Source organism: Excalfactoria chinensis, chromosome 16, assembly GCF_039878825.1.
Source record: "Excalfactoria chinensis isolate bCotChi1 chromosome 16, bCotChi1.hap2, whole genome shotgun sequence".
Taxonomy (NCBI): domain Eukaryota; kingdom Metazoa; phylum Chordata; class Aves; order Galliformes; family Phasianidae; genus Excalfactoria; species Excalfactoria chinensis.
In genome coordinates this window covers 3,795,860-3,810,729 of record NC_092840.1, presented here as the reverse complement: position 1 = coordinate 3,810,729, position 14,870 = coordinate 3,795,860, and the positions used below count along the sequence as shown (strand labels likewise).

Genomic DNA, 14,870 nt, shown 5'->3' with positions numbered 1-14,870 from the left:
CCTCAGATGCCAGAATGGTTCTGTAAAAAACTGGAAGACTGCAGGCAGGTTTAGGTAATAAAGCTTAGTTAATTGCACACCTTTTTTTATGTTAGGCCTGTGGCTAATTTTGTATCTATGTGAAGATACTGCATATCTCAGCTGCAACCGTGGTCACTTACAATGTGCAGAGCAGATGTACGCAGCAGTGGGCTTGGCCATCTGTAACTGCTCAGTGCCTCCTGATTTGAAGCAGTCTTAGACAGAGGAGTGAAAACCTACACAAAAGATAGTTTGGCCTAAGACTGCTTTGGTGATAAACTAATAGTGAAATGAGTCAATGCAGTTTCTGTTTGTTTGTTTAGTTATTTACTGCCCCTATTTTAAGAAGGAGTTCTTGCTCTGCCACTGGCATGCATAAGATGGGTTCAACTAATAAATGAACTAACTGGGTGATGAAGTCAATGACATGGGAAAGCACACTGTGCTACCCTTACCTCAACTGATTAAATCTAGTCTTTCAATTAATGTAATTTTCAGAATTAGTTATAATGGTGTTATTTTAAAAGAACGTTATATTAAAATGGCAGTAATTTTTATCAGCTGATGAAATAGTTGCTGGTATCTAATAACTGCAGCAAATACGACTCCCTGTTTCTGCTTAAGGTCTCGGTGCTTTAAATTCTTTATATAATGTTCTTAAATATAAGTGCATTAGTAGCACTAGGGAAATGTGTATGTCTGACCTAGCATGTTTCCAGATGTTTGACTTAATGTTTTAGTCTGGCTTAAGTAACAGGTTAGTTTCACTGCTGTGGCCTGGGTTCTACTGCACTGAATGTTCTAGAAATGAGTGATAAAAAGGTTGTTTTACAGGAACACCTTCATTCATTCACTTGGAAATCCTCTTACAGGAATGCATTTCTGGTTACAAAACATATACTGTTCTGTTCCTATCTGATAGATCCCTTTAAGCCAACTTCTGTGATTACAGCTCACTGGAGGAATTGGGCTCTCAACCCAAGACCAACATTTACTGGGGATCACTTCAGATCACAAATCATCCCCAGCACAGTCCCTTTGGCAGCTTCATGTTCAATTGAGACAAGAATTTTTCCCTCTTGGTAATAAAATAAGTACTAAAAATGTGGAAAGCCCTGTTGTAGAACCTCACTCAGATCAGAATAGATTTTCATTGAGCAGTGTAAGTAGTTTTCCTTGGGAACATGGCTTTCCACAGAAAAGGTGGAATCTATAGAGCAGCAGGCCTGTGTGGGAAGCAGAGATTTATCTGCCTTCCAAGCAGCTCCACTCACGTTGTGCAGCCATCTGGGCCCCAGGTCTAACTGAGACATGTTTCTTCCACTTTCATTTTGAACAGAACTGCCAGGACGGAGCATCTGAAGCAGAAAAGGGCCTCACCTGCCTACAGTGCTGTGTGCTTCTTTTCGTAAAGACTGTATCAGGCTCAACCATTCAATTGTGCTCATCTTGGCATGAGCGTATGCAGTGTGAACTGTAGGATAAAATTAACTTACAGCAGCTTTGCCAGCATGCTAGATCAGCAAATGCAGCCAGGGGATTTGTCAGTGCTACAGTTTCTCCAGTTTATTCTTTGACATTTTCTACCAGCTCCATTTTAAATGTAGCAAAAAATAAAACAAAATTCATACCCTTCTAACAGTGAAAAAGATCTGAAAATGTACATGTATACATGAGGCTGAAGTAAGGCTCCATTTAACTTCATCCTCTTCTCTTCCCTCACTAGTTGCAGTCTTTTGGTCTGTTTTTGTCTTCATATATCCAAGCAAGTTTGTGTTAATTTTCAAAACAACACATTCTTCTGTGTTTATATGTCAGACACATGATTAAATCGAGATATTTTGCTTCTTTTGGCCTTCTGTCCCAGAGGAAAAGCAGAAGTACTTGTTCCACAGGTACTAGTTCTGCTGCCTTCTGTGAAGGATTTAATTCACAACTAATTGTGAAGTCAGCAGCTTATTGCAGCTGCACTCATCTCTTTTAGTCTCATCCTATCCTTCCTACTCCTGAGCAGCAGACAAAAAGGGGAAAAATTGGCCTGGAGAAGCTGAATCTGGGTAATGCTTATGGCTGAAGCTTCACTTCTGGGAAGCCACTATCTGAAGCCTTTAATTTACTCAGTAATTGATTTGAGGACATTGGAGCAAGTAGCACATATGCCAGACTGTTTTCCTTCCTTCTTGTGTTTTGGCAAAGTCTCCCCTGTGGAGGAAATTAATAAATTTCAGGATGACATTTCCTTCTTCAGCCAAAAGAAAAGGAAAAAAAACCTCAAGGTTATTTTCTGTCTTTAAACATATATATATATATATATATATAGTCTTATATATGTGTGTGTGTGTGTGTGTGTATTATATATGTATATATTATATACATATAATATATATATAAAATCTTTCTCTGAATAAAGGAAATGTACTTTGTCAGAGAAGAAAAGGTAGGAAATTTCCTAATTTGTGCAATCAATATGCGTTAGTAGACTATCAGTAGTTATAGCTAGGACATTTTTTATAAGCCAGCTTTGCTTAATTACTTCTATTTCACCATCATTTTGACTGTTTCTACCTATTGATACGCTACAAATGATCAGCAATCCATGGATTGTGAGTTATGTACTACTACACCAGGAAGTGTATCTCATACCCCCACAGCTGTTTTGGTGAACTTCACTAAAGGACCTGAAGCTGACACCCATCAGAATTAAGGGTGCCTGCCTTAGTGTTTGACTTTACCCTGTCAGGATCACAACACTAGGATCTCCCCACCGCTGTGTGCTGTGTGCACTGATGGCACAGCACCACGTAGCATTTGCTGGTCTGACTGCGCCTGGTTCTGCTCCTCTCATCACTTTCTACTTCTTCCTGTGTTGCAATGATCTTACTAAGCATTTCAGATAGTTGTCTGGACATCTCAAAGAGACAGCTGAGGTATTAGCACAACATTCCTAATATATAGAATCCATGTTTATGTATTTCACTGTAGTCCTGCATTTTACATCACTTTCTGGCTATGCTTCGTATTAAAACAAACATTAAAATCGCTTTGAGTTGAAAGCTGACATTTGTGTTGAAAAGGATTTGTAATGTGATTTAATTGCTTTATGTAATTGAAAAACAAAGCAAAGCATCGCTGTTATGTGCTATAAATGATTCGTGTCTTCTACAGAGTTTAATTTGTTTACACGCCCTGCAGCCATACCAAGAGAACAGAATAAATGGCAGTGCCTCCTTGGGTCTATTTGAAAAATGAGTTGGGAATGGGAGAATGAGAGTGGCCAGAGGGCTATGAGAAGGAAGAGAGGAGTGCTGAGATAAAAAGTAGCCCAAGGGAAGATTACAAGTCCTCAGAAAAAGAAATCAATAATGCTGTTAACTCTGCAGCTGCAAATACAACTATTTGTATTTTGAAAACTTTCTCCTCTTGTTCTTCACTACATCCAGTATATCTGGAATGCTCCCTGCAACAGATAAATCACTACTGAAAGGGCAGCATCTAAATGAAAATTGGAGACACTGAAGATGCCAGGATAGTACAGGAGCACCACAAACACCAGCTTACCTTCTTTTCCCATTGCTTGTTCAGTGCGATGCAAAATCTGAGACTGCTGTAATCCACAAGTAACTCAAACAACTTTCCACTCCTGCTGTCTCCTTTTTCCTTTTTACCTCCGTAGACCTTTCGCCTTTTGACTCCTCTGGGAAACAATGATGAATTTCCACCTGGAAATTTCAAGCTCGGTGTTAGATAGTCTCTTTTTTTGTCTTTTATTGATGGCCTTTCCTCCCCACCCTCTGAGACTCTGAGACAAGGTCAAACAATCTGTCTTTGTTTCTATGTTTATATCCGGGAAGCTCCCTCTGGTAGCACAACAGCATTTCAGATAGGACAGTTTGATAAAAACTGTAGATAAGAAAGATCCCCGGCCTGGTAAAATAAAAGATATTAAGAGAAATGAAAACAGTGCTCACAGAAAATAAATACCCACTAGCTAATTAAGGGTTCTGACCACAGAAGGCACATTACTAATGGCCCCACAGAATATAAGCTAGCCTAGACAATGCTCTGTACATCATCTTGTTGACCTATTGAAAGAGGACAACATAAAGTATCTTTGTTATATATTTTGCACTCAAGAATGTAGTGCAACAGCAAAGGCTGGCACCATAAGCACACATGAAGTGAAAATGCAGTGACTAAGTCAAAGAAAGTCAATAAACATTAACTGGAAAGAAGATGTTCAAGGGCCAGTGAAAGCAGTCTTGTGTTGTTGAATATACTAATTGAATATATTAGAAGATAAGTGAAAAACTCAAACACAAAGATGTGAAACCGGAATGCTAGGAGTAATTAAGGGGAGTGTGGTGAAACAGCAGCCAAGGGAATCAGCAAGGAAGGCCTGAGAAGGAGGGAAGTGCAGGAAAGGAGGAAATGAAATCACAGATGCTGGGTATAAAAATGCCATTAAATACTTGAAAGCAAATGTAAAAATAGTAATGGAAACCTCTCTGGAAAAGAAAAAAGATTAGCTATGAGCACGAGAAACGTAGAAGAATGCTATAGCAATAGCAGAAGTGGAAAAGTAAAGCAAGCAATGGTTTCTTTGGGCTCAAACTAGAACACTGGCCACTCTGTGCAAGAGTTAGTGTTTGCTTCTGGAATTAGATGATTGCTGTGTGACACTGACTCCAGAACAAATGGTGTCAATGTGAATTACAGCTACCCATTGTTCTGGAAGTTCAAGTTTCCATTCTTTGCTACTCTTGTTTACAATCAGTATGTTATTTTATCTGGAAATAATGAAATTATATTAAGATATAGTCCAGATATAGTTTGGGGTTGAAAATACCACCGATCAACTGGAAAGCACCTAATTAAAACAACAGTCACTTGAAAGAGGGAATATTATATAAGTCTTATTACCTCTGAGCTACTAATCTTCCTCTGGAACTGTACCACCAAATGCTGGGTTTCTATTTCCACCGCATCCTACAGTGTGTAAGCAGCGATTGTGAGCAGTCTGGGTGTCTCCATTTCAAGCAAAAAGGCCGTGTCGTTTCTGTTCATGGGAGAAGTTTTAGAAGTTGGTTATAAAAGGTCTTTTATTTCATAGGCTGTTCCAAAAGACCATTGGGAAACTTGGCTAACCCGACTGTGGATATGATTTAGAGTCACCTGGGACTGCTCTGAGCTATCTGCATGGGAGCAGCCTCTGGCAGGATCCCTGCTGCTATGACTGTAAGACATGGAGATCCCTGGCCAAATCTTTGCTTTGCCCAACCCACCCACAGCCCTTCTATAGCTATTGTCCATAGTGCAAACCCCAACAGTCCTGTCAGGAGGGTTAATGCAAAGAGATGCGCATATCTTGCTTCCATCCCAGACCTCCCTTAGCCTCTCTCACCAGAACAGTGTTGCATGTTTCCTTCATCACATCTTTCCATGGGGACAGTAGAGTGGGCTGTAGCTGATCTTTGAATTTTCTTCTTTTCATTTCTCCAAGGAAAATAAATACACAGTCGGGGTTCTCCATTATGAAAATGACATCTCTCCATAGTGACACACAGAGCCATAGCTGCAAAAGTAACATTTTTCTCACTTTCCTTCCCCACTTTGCCTTTTCTGGTACAAGGAAAAATCCTAATCTTTACACTGTTATCAGCACTCAAAGTGAATTGTCTGAATCTGGTTTTCCTTATTATTTTGAATTCTCATAGGAACTGGCCTGCACATGTAGCACAGACAGTGAAAGCTGTAATAATACCACTTCTAGGCATTTTAATTTGTTATTATTATTTTGTATTTTCATTAGTAAAGTAGATGCTAAAAAGTTAGTAACGAGGAATTAACGTCATCAAAACCTCAGAGATGCTTACAACAGAATGAACTCTAGATTAGATCAAGAATTGTGCTTTTTTCTCTGGCTGTCAACCTGAGAGATTTCTCCTGAGTGCTATCAAAGACCAGCAAAATCTCTTTCTCACTTTCCTTTTATCTCTAACTGAGGACACTCATTTGCAAACACCTTTATGACTCTTACACACAAAACTTCCTTATCTAACTGAATGTGCATCACTTCAAAAGGAGGCACATTTCTCCTGGCAACCAAAGCAGCAGCCTTAGCAACAAGACAGCTGGAGAATTTTATTTTCACATAGTTAATTCTGGACAGTATGTTCTGTTTCTGCTTTCTCATGTCATTGCTCTTGCAGTGTTGATTTAGTATTGTGTAAGAAATGGTACAAGTCAGTCACTGGTGCACCACAGAGACATCACTTGCAAAGCAGCTGATGATCTTTATACCTATGATGCTGCTTCCTCTAAGAAATGGTGTAAGAGTATTGGCTGATGGAAAGCTCAGAATGTGAATTTCCCCCATGACAGAATTACTACAAAGAAACATGTGAGGAAGCTGATGGTTTCCAAAACCTCGACTTCCCCCCACAGAAACTGTAACAGAAAATGATATTAAAATAGTAGCTCTACAGGCCCACATCACAGCCTGTCTTAGCATCTGTTGGTGCTGAGAACAGTTTGAAAGGTTGTTATGAAGTAACTTACACTGATTTTCTTAACAAGAATAATTTTGGGAGGAAAGTTAAAGAGGGTGGAAGTGAAAACATCAGACAGTAATACCCAGTTTTGGGTATTAATTGGGATTGTGTCTTTACAGAGCTGTTGGGTTGTCAGCACACTCAGTCGAGCTAGAGAGCTCTCTTAGTTTCTCGTAGCATCAGAATAGTTCTACTTTATTGTGTCCAACATACATCTTACATACCATCCACTTCAAACAAGAAAACCCACCCTCCTACCAGTTCCTCTCATCAGTTAATTGGTCCAAGCTTCTCCCAAACAACGGTGATAAAGGAAGAAAGGTTTCTTTAAAGTAACAGGATTAACAATGCCTATCAAAAGAACCTCCTGTCTACCCTCAGATGCAAACAGACACTGCTTGCTCTTTGCTTGCTCACACACTGGTCCCCCAGTGTTTCACAGTGATGGGGTCTGAAAAGCTCTTTGGTGACTCACTTGCAGTTACATCTTCCCCCACATTAGGGATGCTCAATAAGAAAACAATGCTATGATGGCACTTATCAACAGACTGCTATTACGATCGTTTTCCTGTCCTAATCCTGAATGTGTGTAAGGAAATGAGTTATCGTATATTTTAATCTTATTAAGAAACAGAATTTACAGGTAGAAATAATAAATGAACTCACACCTTCACCTGAGTCTCCTCCCGCAGGGGCTGCTGATATTCTGCAGGCCAGTTTGATTCCCTCACTCATACTCAAACTGAAGACAGAGCCGGAAGAAATCCAGGAGCTAATCCTAGGCACACTCTCCAACTGTCTGCGCATGGAGGCTTCTGCAGCGCTGGCAACTGATGCCATCACCATTCTGAAGGAAAAGCTGACACATCCCTCAGCAACCATCAGAAGCAAAGCGGCTCAGGTCATTTTAGAAATTGGGTAATGAAAACCTACAGTACTTAACCCAAGATAAATACTAATTTAATGACTGAATCAAGTCCACTAGTGGGACAGTTTTATTCCACCATACACTGAAGGTGGTACATTTCACAAGTAATATCAGGCTGTTAGAACATGCAGACAAAAGACTTCTTGAAGCCACAACTGCTACAGAAAGCAGAAGCTGATGAGAAGTCATTCCTTCTATTTGTCCTTCTGTACTAGCAATGAAATCAGGTCTTTTCCTGCTACAGAACTGCTAGGATGAAAAGCTTGCATGAGAAAGAGAATTTACCTAGGAAAAGAATTTCTTGCAGGCCACAGGAGTTGGTTTAAATCTGTGTAGGATTCAACAACCAGGTTTCCAACTAACCTCCATTAAGACTACCAGAACTACCTGTACCTTGCTGCAAATTCCTTGCAACTTCCTATGTTCCATAACAGTACAAAAATCCAAACGCCACCTAAAAATAGCCTAAAAATAGTTAAATGTCCACACGTAGGTTAATACGATACAATCAGTGATGGATCAGCAAGGAGACTTAACAGACTCCGAGTATGAACAGACATCCCTCTCTCTTTGGCCACAGCTCTTGCCATCTGTCTAACAGTTGGAACATTTTGACTCCAAAGAGAACAGTGCAGAGGGCCGTGTCAGCCCTGCTGTCAGGAAACAGAGGACTGCAGCAGGGGGTCAGGCACAGGGAGAAGCTGCGGGTGGTGGCGTGGTTAGCAGACATCATTCAATAAAGCATCTTAACCATCTCTTCTACACAGTACCCACCCAGAGGGAAAAAGCAGAGTGTGCGAAGAGGTCATCCCACTGCTGGTGAGCCTGTTAGAAGATACAGATCTTGAAGTCCAAGCTAGTGCAGCAGGAGCACTGATGTTTGCTACCATTAAACCTAAGGGTGAGAGAAAGAAATGGGTCTGTTGGGCTGCTTTTTAGAAATCCAATTTTAAGGCTTCTGAAAAACAAAATCTATTCCCCCATCCCCAACCCCACAGATCCTCAGTTTCTAACAGCATGAAATCTGTGTAAGAGTTTGTAAGATTAGGATGTTTCTTTACACCTAAGAACAGCTGCTGATACCACTGTGTGCATAGACTGCACTACATTCCATATTTCATTTTCCTGCAGTAGGTAAAAAATTGCCACAGCTGTGCCATTCCCTGCAGAGCGCTGCACCAGAGGGGAACGTTTTCTGTCCACACACAGAGATCCAGATACCTGGAGCTGCTCAGAATCAGCTGCCCTACTGAGAACTACTTCCTGGAAACCTTCTTTATGGTTAGAGGCAGCTTCCCACAACTAGGAGGGGAGAGAATATTAGTAATGCTTGTTGTTGTCTCAAGTAAGCTACAAGACACTGAAAATACTATCTGCTAAACATTCAGTGTGATGAGCGAATAATTAGAAGTAAAATAACAGTAGTTGTGTTCCAATCCTCCCCTGTAACTGTCGCTCCTGGCTTCCAAAAACAGCACAGGCAAGGATCCCTGTGTTTGAAATGTCTTTAAACATAAAAGAATGGAGGATGTTCTTAAGGGCATCTAATCTCCCCCAAAACAGTTTATCCTATCATTTGGTACCTCACACCTCCTTAGATGCTGTAATGGAATCACAACATGCGGGGCGTATCATGTTTACTAAGAAAGACCTTTTTCCATAAAAATAAACAGCTAGCTGGCAGCCAGCTCAGGTCTGGAAAAGCAAAGCATGTCCTGCATCACACTGCACACTCTGGGGTGTTCAAAGCTGTAACTAGGCAGGAAGTCAAGAGCAGCAATTCAAAATCCTGTTGATTATATGTAATAATACATTTTAAAGACAGTTTATTTTTCTCCAGGGAAATGCTTAGCCCTGCGTGCTGAAGCCATTCCACGGTTACTGAAGCTGGTTGCTAAGGAAAACAGCAAAGCCCGTCTGAGTGCAATCAAAGCCCTCACCATGTTGGCAGAAGTAGCTGAGGGTCGCAAGAAGCTCCTGGAGTGTATAGACGTGTTCCAACAGTGCCAGAGGGACCCCAGCGAGGCAGTGAAAAGAGCTGCTGAAATTGCCATCAAAGTCATCCGATGGAAACCTGTCTGAAGAGGTGGCCTTTCACAGAGATCTATTGCCCTCTGTCGTTGCATGATTATACGTGACATCCAAAAGCAAAGCGCTATCGTTCTTTTCTTCCAAAAAGTCGTTTGTCAACAGTTTTGTATCTGTGTTATGGGTCACAAGGAAAGCAATGGGGAAAAAGAAAAGCTGGCAAGTCTGACATTCTCCACTAGGAGTTATCTCCTGGGATACCATGCCAAGATTCTCCTGAGATATAAGAAACCGACTCTTCTGAGTTGTTAATACACATATTTCATATGTATAATCTCAGCCTGTCGGGACTAATCTTTAATTATATTCAAAAGAAAGGTTCATAATTAACCTCTTGTTCATGCTAAGAAAATGACCTAACAAAAGGAGTTTATAGGAGTTCTATTGCAAACGTATGATGAGCACAGGATTAGAACCATTTAGAGCATCACTGCTGAAAAAGTGATGGCAACGTCACAGACTTTTCTGGGGTTACACCCGGTAACACTGTAGTGGGGACAGAGACACTGATGGGGGAGGCTGTTCAGTTAGAGTGTGGAAGAAACGTGCCTCTACATCTGGGCAATTACCTGGTACTTTGTGCTTTTGGACAGCTGTAGTCTGTCCTCTGATAAAGAAAAGGAACAAAATGGAGGTGCTGTGCCAGAATGGAGGAGTTGTACAGTTACGGCTCATTTTAAAGGGGTGGGAATAGGTCAACCTAAAAAGTCAACCCTGTACTGCTTAGTCCAACAAGAGCTGGACAAGACAGTCTCCAGATGTTCCTTCCATTAGTTTTCTGTGATTAACAGCTGTCTGAGCAGAGAGATGAGGAGCTAAAGGAAACAGAACTGAAAATGTCAGTTCCCTACTTTAAAAATAAATAAATAGACACACATTTTTTCCTCTCCTTTTTCCCCACTTTTTTTTCTAATTCAGTGGGTTTTTTTTTTTCAAAATTACTTTATAGAACTGAGTATAACATCCAAAGTTCAAGCTGTCTGAAGCAACTTATTCAACAAGACATAAATTGCCTGAAGGAAATATAAGGCAGTGTCTGATTTTAGAGCTGATGAGCAGTTGAAACTGGGGAAGTTCAGTAGCATTTTTCTTACCATGTAGTCAAGGTAGATCACTACTGATACTGCAGATTTCTCTGTATTTGCTAGTGTGTAACATAAGAACCATTAACAGAAGGCCCGGCAGGACAAATCCTGCCCACTAGAAGTGCTCAAGACAAGAATCACCGTGAAGCTGACTTGACTTCACAGGAAATCCCACATTTCCACTCAGGTTTTGCTGTTAATTGTTGTTCTTCTAGATAGAAGTTACCACGGCTAAAAAGAATCTGTGCCATCCACACAGAAGGGGATGTTTGTCAGGCTGTACTTCCACCGCAGGAGCCCAGCGTTCCTCCCACTGTAAAGCACAATCTCCTACTAGAAACTGTAGGTGTGATTAAAGCTAAAAGATTTTTCTTCCATAGCATAACCAGAGGGAGAATTTCCTCTCCTACAAAGATGTGATTTAAAAGCATTGAATCAGATGGGTTCGTTCCCTCTGGGCAGGGCCTTGCAGAGGCTCTGCCTTTTCAGCACACTTTATGTGTACGTAAGGCACTCACATGTAATAGATATTGATGCCTGAGTGCATCCAGTTCAATAAAAGAGAGACAGGCAGCTTAATAACAGCGAAACCATTCAGCAAAGGACTGGGGAACAAGAGAGAACAGTAGTTTCACCTACATTTACAAAGCTGCTGCAGGAAAATGCAGTAACGATCATTCTAACTCAAACATCTGTCACAACCTTCCCCCTGTAATTCAGGGATCACATTTCAGCAAGTTAGCAAAATAATTATCTTGCTCAGATGTAGGAATAGGACCATCCAGACTGAACTGCTGCGACAAGAGGAAACTTTGCTGACTTGGACCTTAAGTACCATATCTGAGCATCTCCCCAATAGATGCTTTAAAGAACAATATGAGCTGTTTCCAAATAGGACTCTGGCACGGCGTCTGTGTCTTGTCTTACATACATGCACAGTACAAGAGCTGAGCTCTGGGGTGAGAGCATCAGCCTCTCTCTGAATCTCCCTGCCTAGGCAGTGACTGGAAGGCAAAGACAAGGTTACAGCTCTGAGATGGTAGTAAGGAAATAAAGCAACCACTGAAAAAGATTTTAAAAAAGGAGAAGTGAGTGGCAAAAAAACCCCCCCGAAATATTCAGATTTACACAGAATGTGTTTGGAAGAGGAAAACAAGCCAACAAAAGTCTCATGGCGTGAACAGAAATCATTGGGTAAAAAAGAATTGAGTAGAAAGGACACAGAACATGGCTGGAATTTTTAGGTTCTGAACTCTCAGTATTTTCACCTCTTGTTAAAACTTTCATTCTGTAATTTAACATAGAATCACTTCATGACTTTTCTTATCTAAAATGAAAAAAATCCTTATGATTAAGGATTTACTTTCTCCTCTGAGGTACTTTACTTCTTGAAACTAAAAGAGAACAGCACGTACTGAAGTTATATGCATTAATGTTAGTGTGGTAAGATCTATTGATCTTAGCAATGCTTTTACTTCTGTCAGTCGCTGCTTAGTTGCTGAGTATTTCCTTGTCCTTAAGGCAGAGCACAAAAAGAAAAATGCATATGAAAATTCCTCTACGAGTGACATTCCAGTGAAATGAAAAGGTCATTTATAACAGCAAGTCCAATGGTACGAACAGTTTCATATTCCCTATGAATTTCCTCAGCAAGACGACACTGCTGATGGTACATGATCCTAAATGGACAATCCAGAGAACAGAGAGATTTCTTGGATCATTCCAATCTATATTCCACGATTCCACATTTAGTCCTAGACATGTTTGTGGTGTTCCTAACACATGAGGAGTGCCAGGGCTACCCACAGCTAACTGCCCACTTTGAGATGAGCCAACAGCCCTTGGTTTGCAAGGCTTGGCAATTAATTGGCACTCCAGACATCAGTAAAATGATTGAATGGATAAAAGAAACAGAGCAACATGACTAACAAACAGTTTCCCTTTGGACTGACCTAACTTTCAGTCAATTATACTCAATAATAAAGTTGCAACAGGCTCAGTCACCCAAATGCTAACTATCCTTTTGTATTGCTTCATACAGATTACAAACACTTCAATTAACATGTTAGGATCTGGCACTGTCACACGCTGTAATTAAAATCATTGCTTCGAAAGAACACTGTGCACATAGCCCAGTCTTTAGCACTTTCTGCTCCACAGTGTTCTACGCTATGACAACACCATCACCTCGGCTGATTTTATCATCAATGGGAAATGATTAGCCTTTCTGGCTGGAAGCCAGCAGTGATTAAGGCCCAGATATAATTAATATGGTCCTGGGTCGATACTGGAATTAACTCACTTGCACCCTGCACAGATGAAGCTTTCAAGTCAGCTGCCTGACATCTCCCAGTGACACCAGCAGGAGAACAGACACATTCATGGGAAGCGAGATCCACTTTCACAAGCCCTGTGCAAAGCACCCCAAACAGCTACAGCCCATTTTTAATGCAAAGCTTAATGTTAATCTACTTCTAGCAGATTCCAAGAGGTCAAGACTATTCTGTCTCTTTGTTCTGGCAAATACAGACTCGCTGACCTGTCCTCATTTGGTTTTGAAAGTCCAGGAGCTGGAAACCATTCTGCTCTCATATAAATCCTATCCTGGGAAATAGCAGCTTTAAATCCATCCCAGTTCCAAAGCAGGGAGTACTTTTGCTTCACACCAATGCACTTTCTAGTTAAAAACAAACAAAGAAAAAACAGATTCAAATTCAGTTTCAAGACACTAAGTGAGATTTCCATCTATAGACCAAGTACGGACTTCAAGCTCTGATACTAGAAGTAAAAACACTGCACAAAGTAAGGGTGGGCTCCTACCTACCTGAGCTGGAGGCTCTTCCTGGTGCCCCAAGGCAAGCAGGGAGCTGCTGGCTGCAGCACACACAGCTGCTCAGGCCCTGAGCACTACCAGGTGAGCACCACAGCACCAGGGGAACCCTTCTGCAGCTTGCCATGGTAGGTGACAAGAAGATTGAGTGTTCCTCAGAAGGAAAACAATCTGACCCGTCTTATTAATACCAAGGGCAATAACCTCAGGCACTAGTGCTGGTTACGTAGTCTTCCATCGGCTAGATATTGGAATGAGTCAAGTTGTTCTTTACATTCCCTAGAACAGCCCTGAAAAACACTCTGCACGGAAGATGCCATGAATCACCAAGTAAAGGAAATCGTTTGGTTCGGAATTGCTCATCTTTCTTATCCACGTACTGCCTGCCCTCTGCTGTTCCACGTGTGACACCACCTGCTGGGCTAAGCACGGTTAGCTCAGTGCTCAGTGCTGTGCCATTCCATCTCATCTCGCTGCCTTGCAGTAACACTGAGCATCCAGAACACAGAGAAAGAACGTTAATTTCATTTGGAGAAAAAAAACAAAGAGAGAAGAAAAAGGAGCAGCCCTTCCTCAGAACAACTTACCTGTGACCCCGCTGTGTGGCTGCCTTTCCCCAGGAGCAGTGGATTCAGTGCCCTCCAATCAGCCCTTCAGAGCAAACCCAGCTCTGAACACCAGCCACCACTTCATCTCTGCTCTTCACTGTTGTGCCAGTTTTACCTCATTTAAATCATTCCTCATTTTGGCAGTGGAAAAAGTGACCCGTGCAGGAGCAAAGCTCATTAGTGACGGCAGCTGCTGACATTTCTGGGTCCAGGATAGTCACCTGTGCCTCAATGTCTGCACCACTGACGTTCTGGTCAAAGCCAAGCAGTGATTACTGCACCTGTATCCCAATTGAACCTACAGACCTACGCTCCCTCTTTAACTGCTCCACACCAATGCATGAGCTTTTGCCATGACAAAGCTGGATAAAAAACCCAAATTCTGAGTTCTAAGAAGAGTGTCCTTGTAACTAAAGTAATTAACATTTGTGAGGCACTTTGATACACCCGTTGAATGATACAGAAAATGAAAACATCAATGATGAGTGGTTGCCATTCTCAGGACTGGGCCTGAAAATGATCTGATTCTCAAGTAAAATAGCTGACTCACTTTGCCTGTGTTCTGGGTGTATCATTGCTGTAACTGTCCTGCACTGTGCCACTGGGTGAATCTTGAATTGTAATTGATCTTATTTTGTACAGTCAGCTTTAAGTAATTCTGTATATGTAACTGGATGTTACTTTACTACACTGGAGTGAGTTGTAACTCTACATCTCATCTGCCAGGATAAGGCAGGATGGTTCAGGATGGCCTAAAAC

The 14,870-nt window shown here is 41.3% G+C and overlaps 1 protein-coding gene across 1 annotated transcript in view; it reads left to right on the top strand.

Annotated features, from left to right (window-relative positions):
- Nucleotides 1-10,478, top strand: part of RSPH14 (radial spoke head 14 homolog) — a 57,729-nt gene extending 47,251 nt beyond the window's left edge. Inside the window, exons 4-6 of the mRNA XM_072350634.1 lie at nucleotides 7,265-7,490; nucleotides 8,268-8,401; nucleotides 9,341-10,478. Of these exons, the coding sequence (XP_072206735.1) occupies nucleotides 7,265-7,490; nucleotides 8,268-8,401; nucleotides 9,341-9,582 (602 nt within the window). The 3' untranslated portion in view covers nucleotides 9,583-10,478. The remainder of the gene's footprint in view (nucleotides 1-7,264; nucleotides 7,491-8,267; nucleotides 8,402-9,340) is intronic.
- The last annotated feature ends 4,392 nt before the right edge of the window (nucleotides 10,479-14,870 follow it).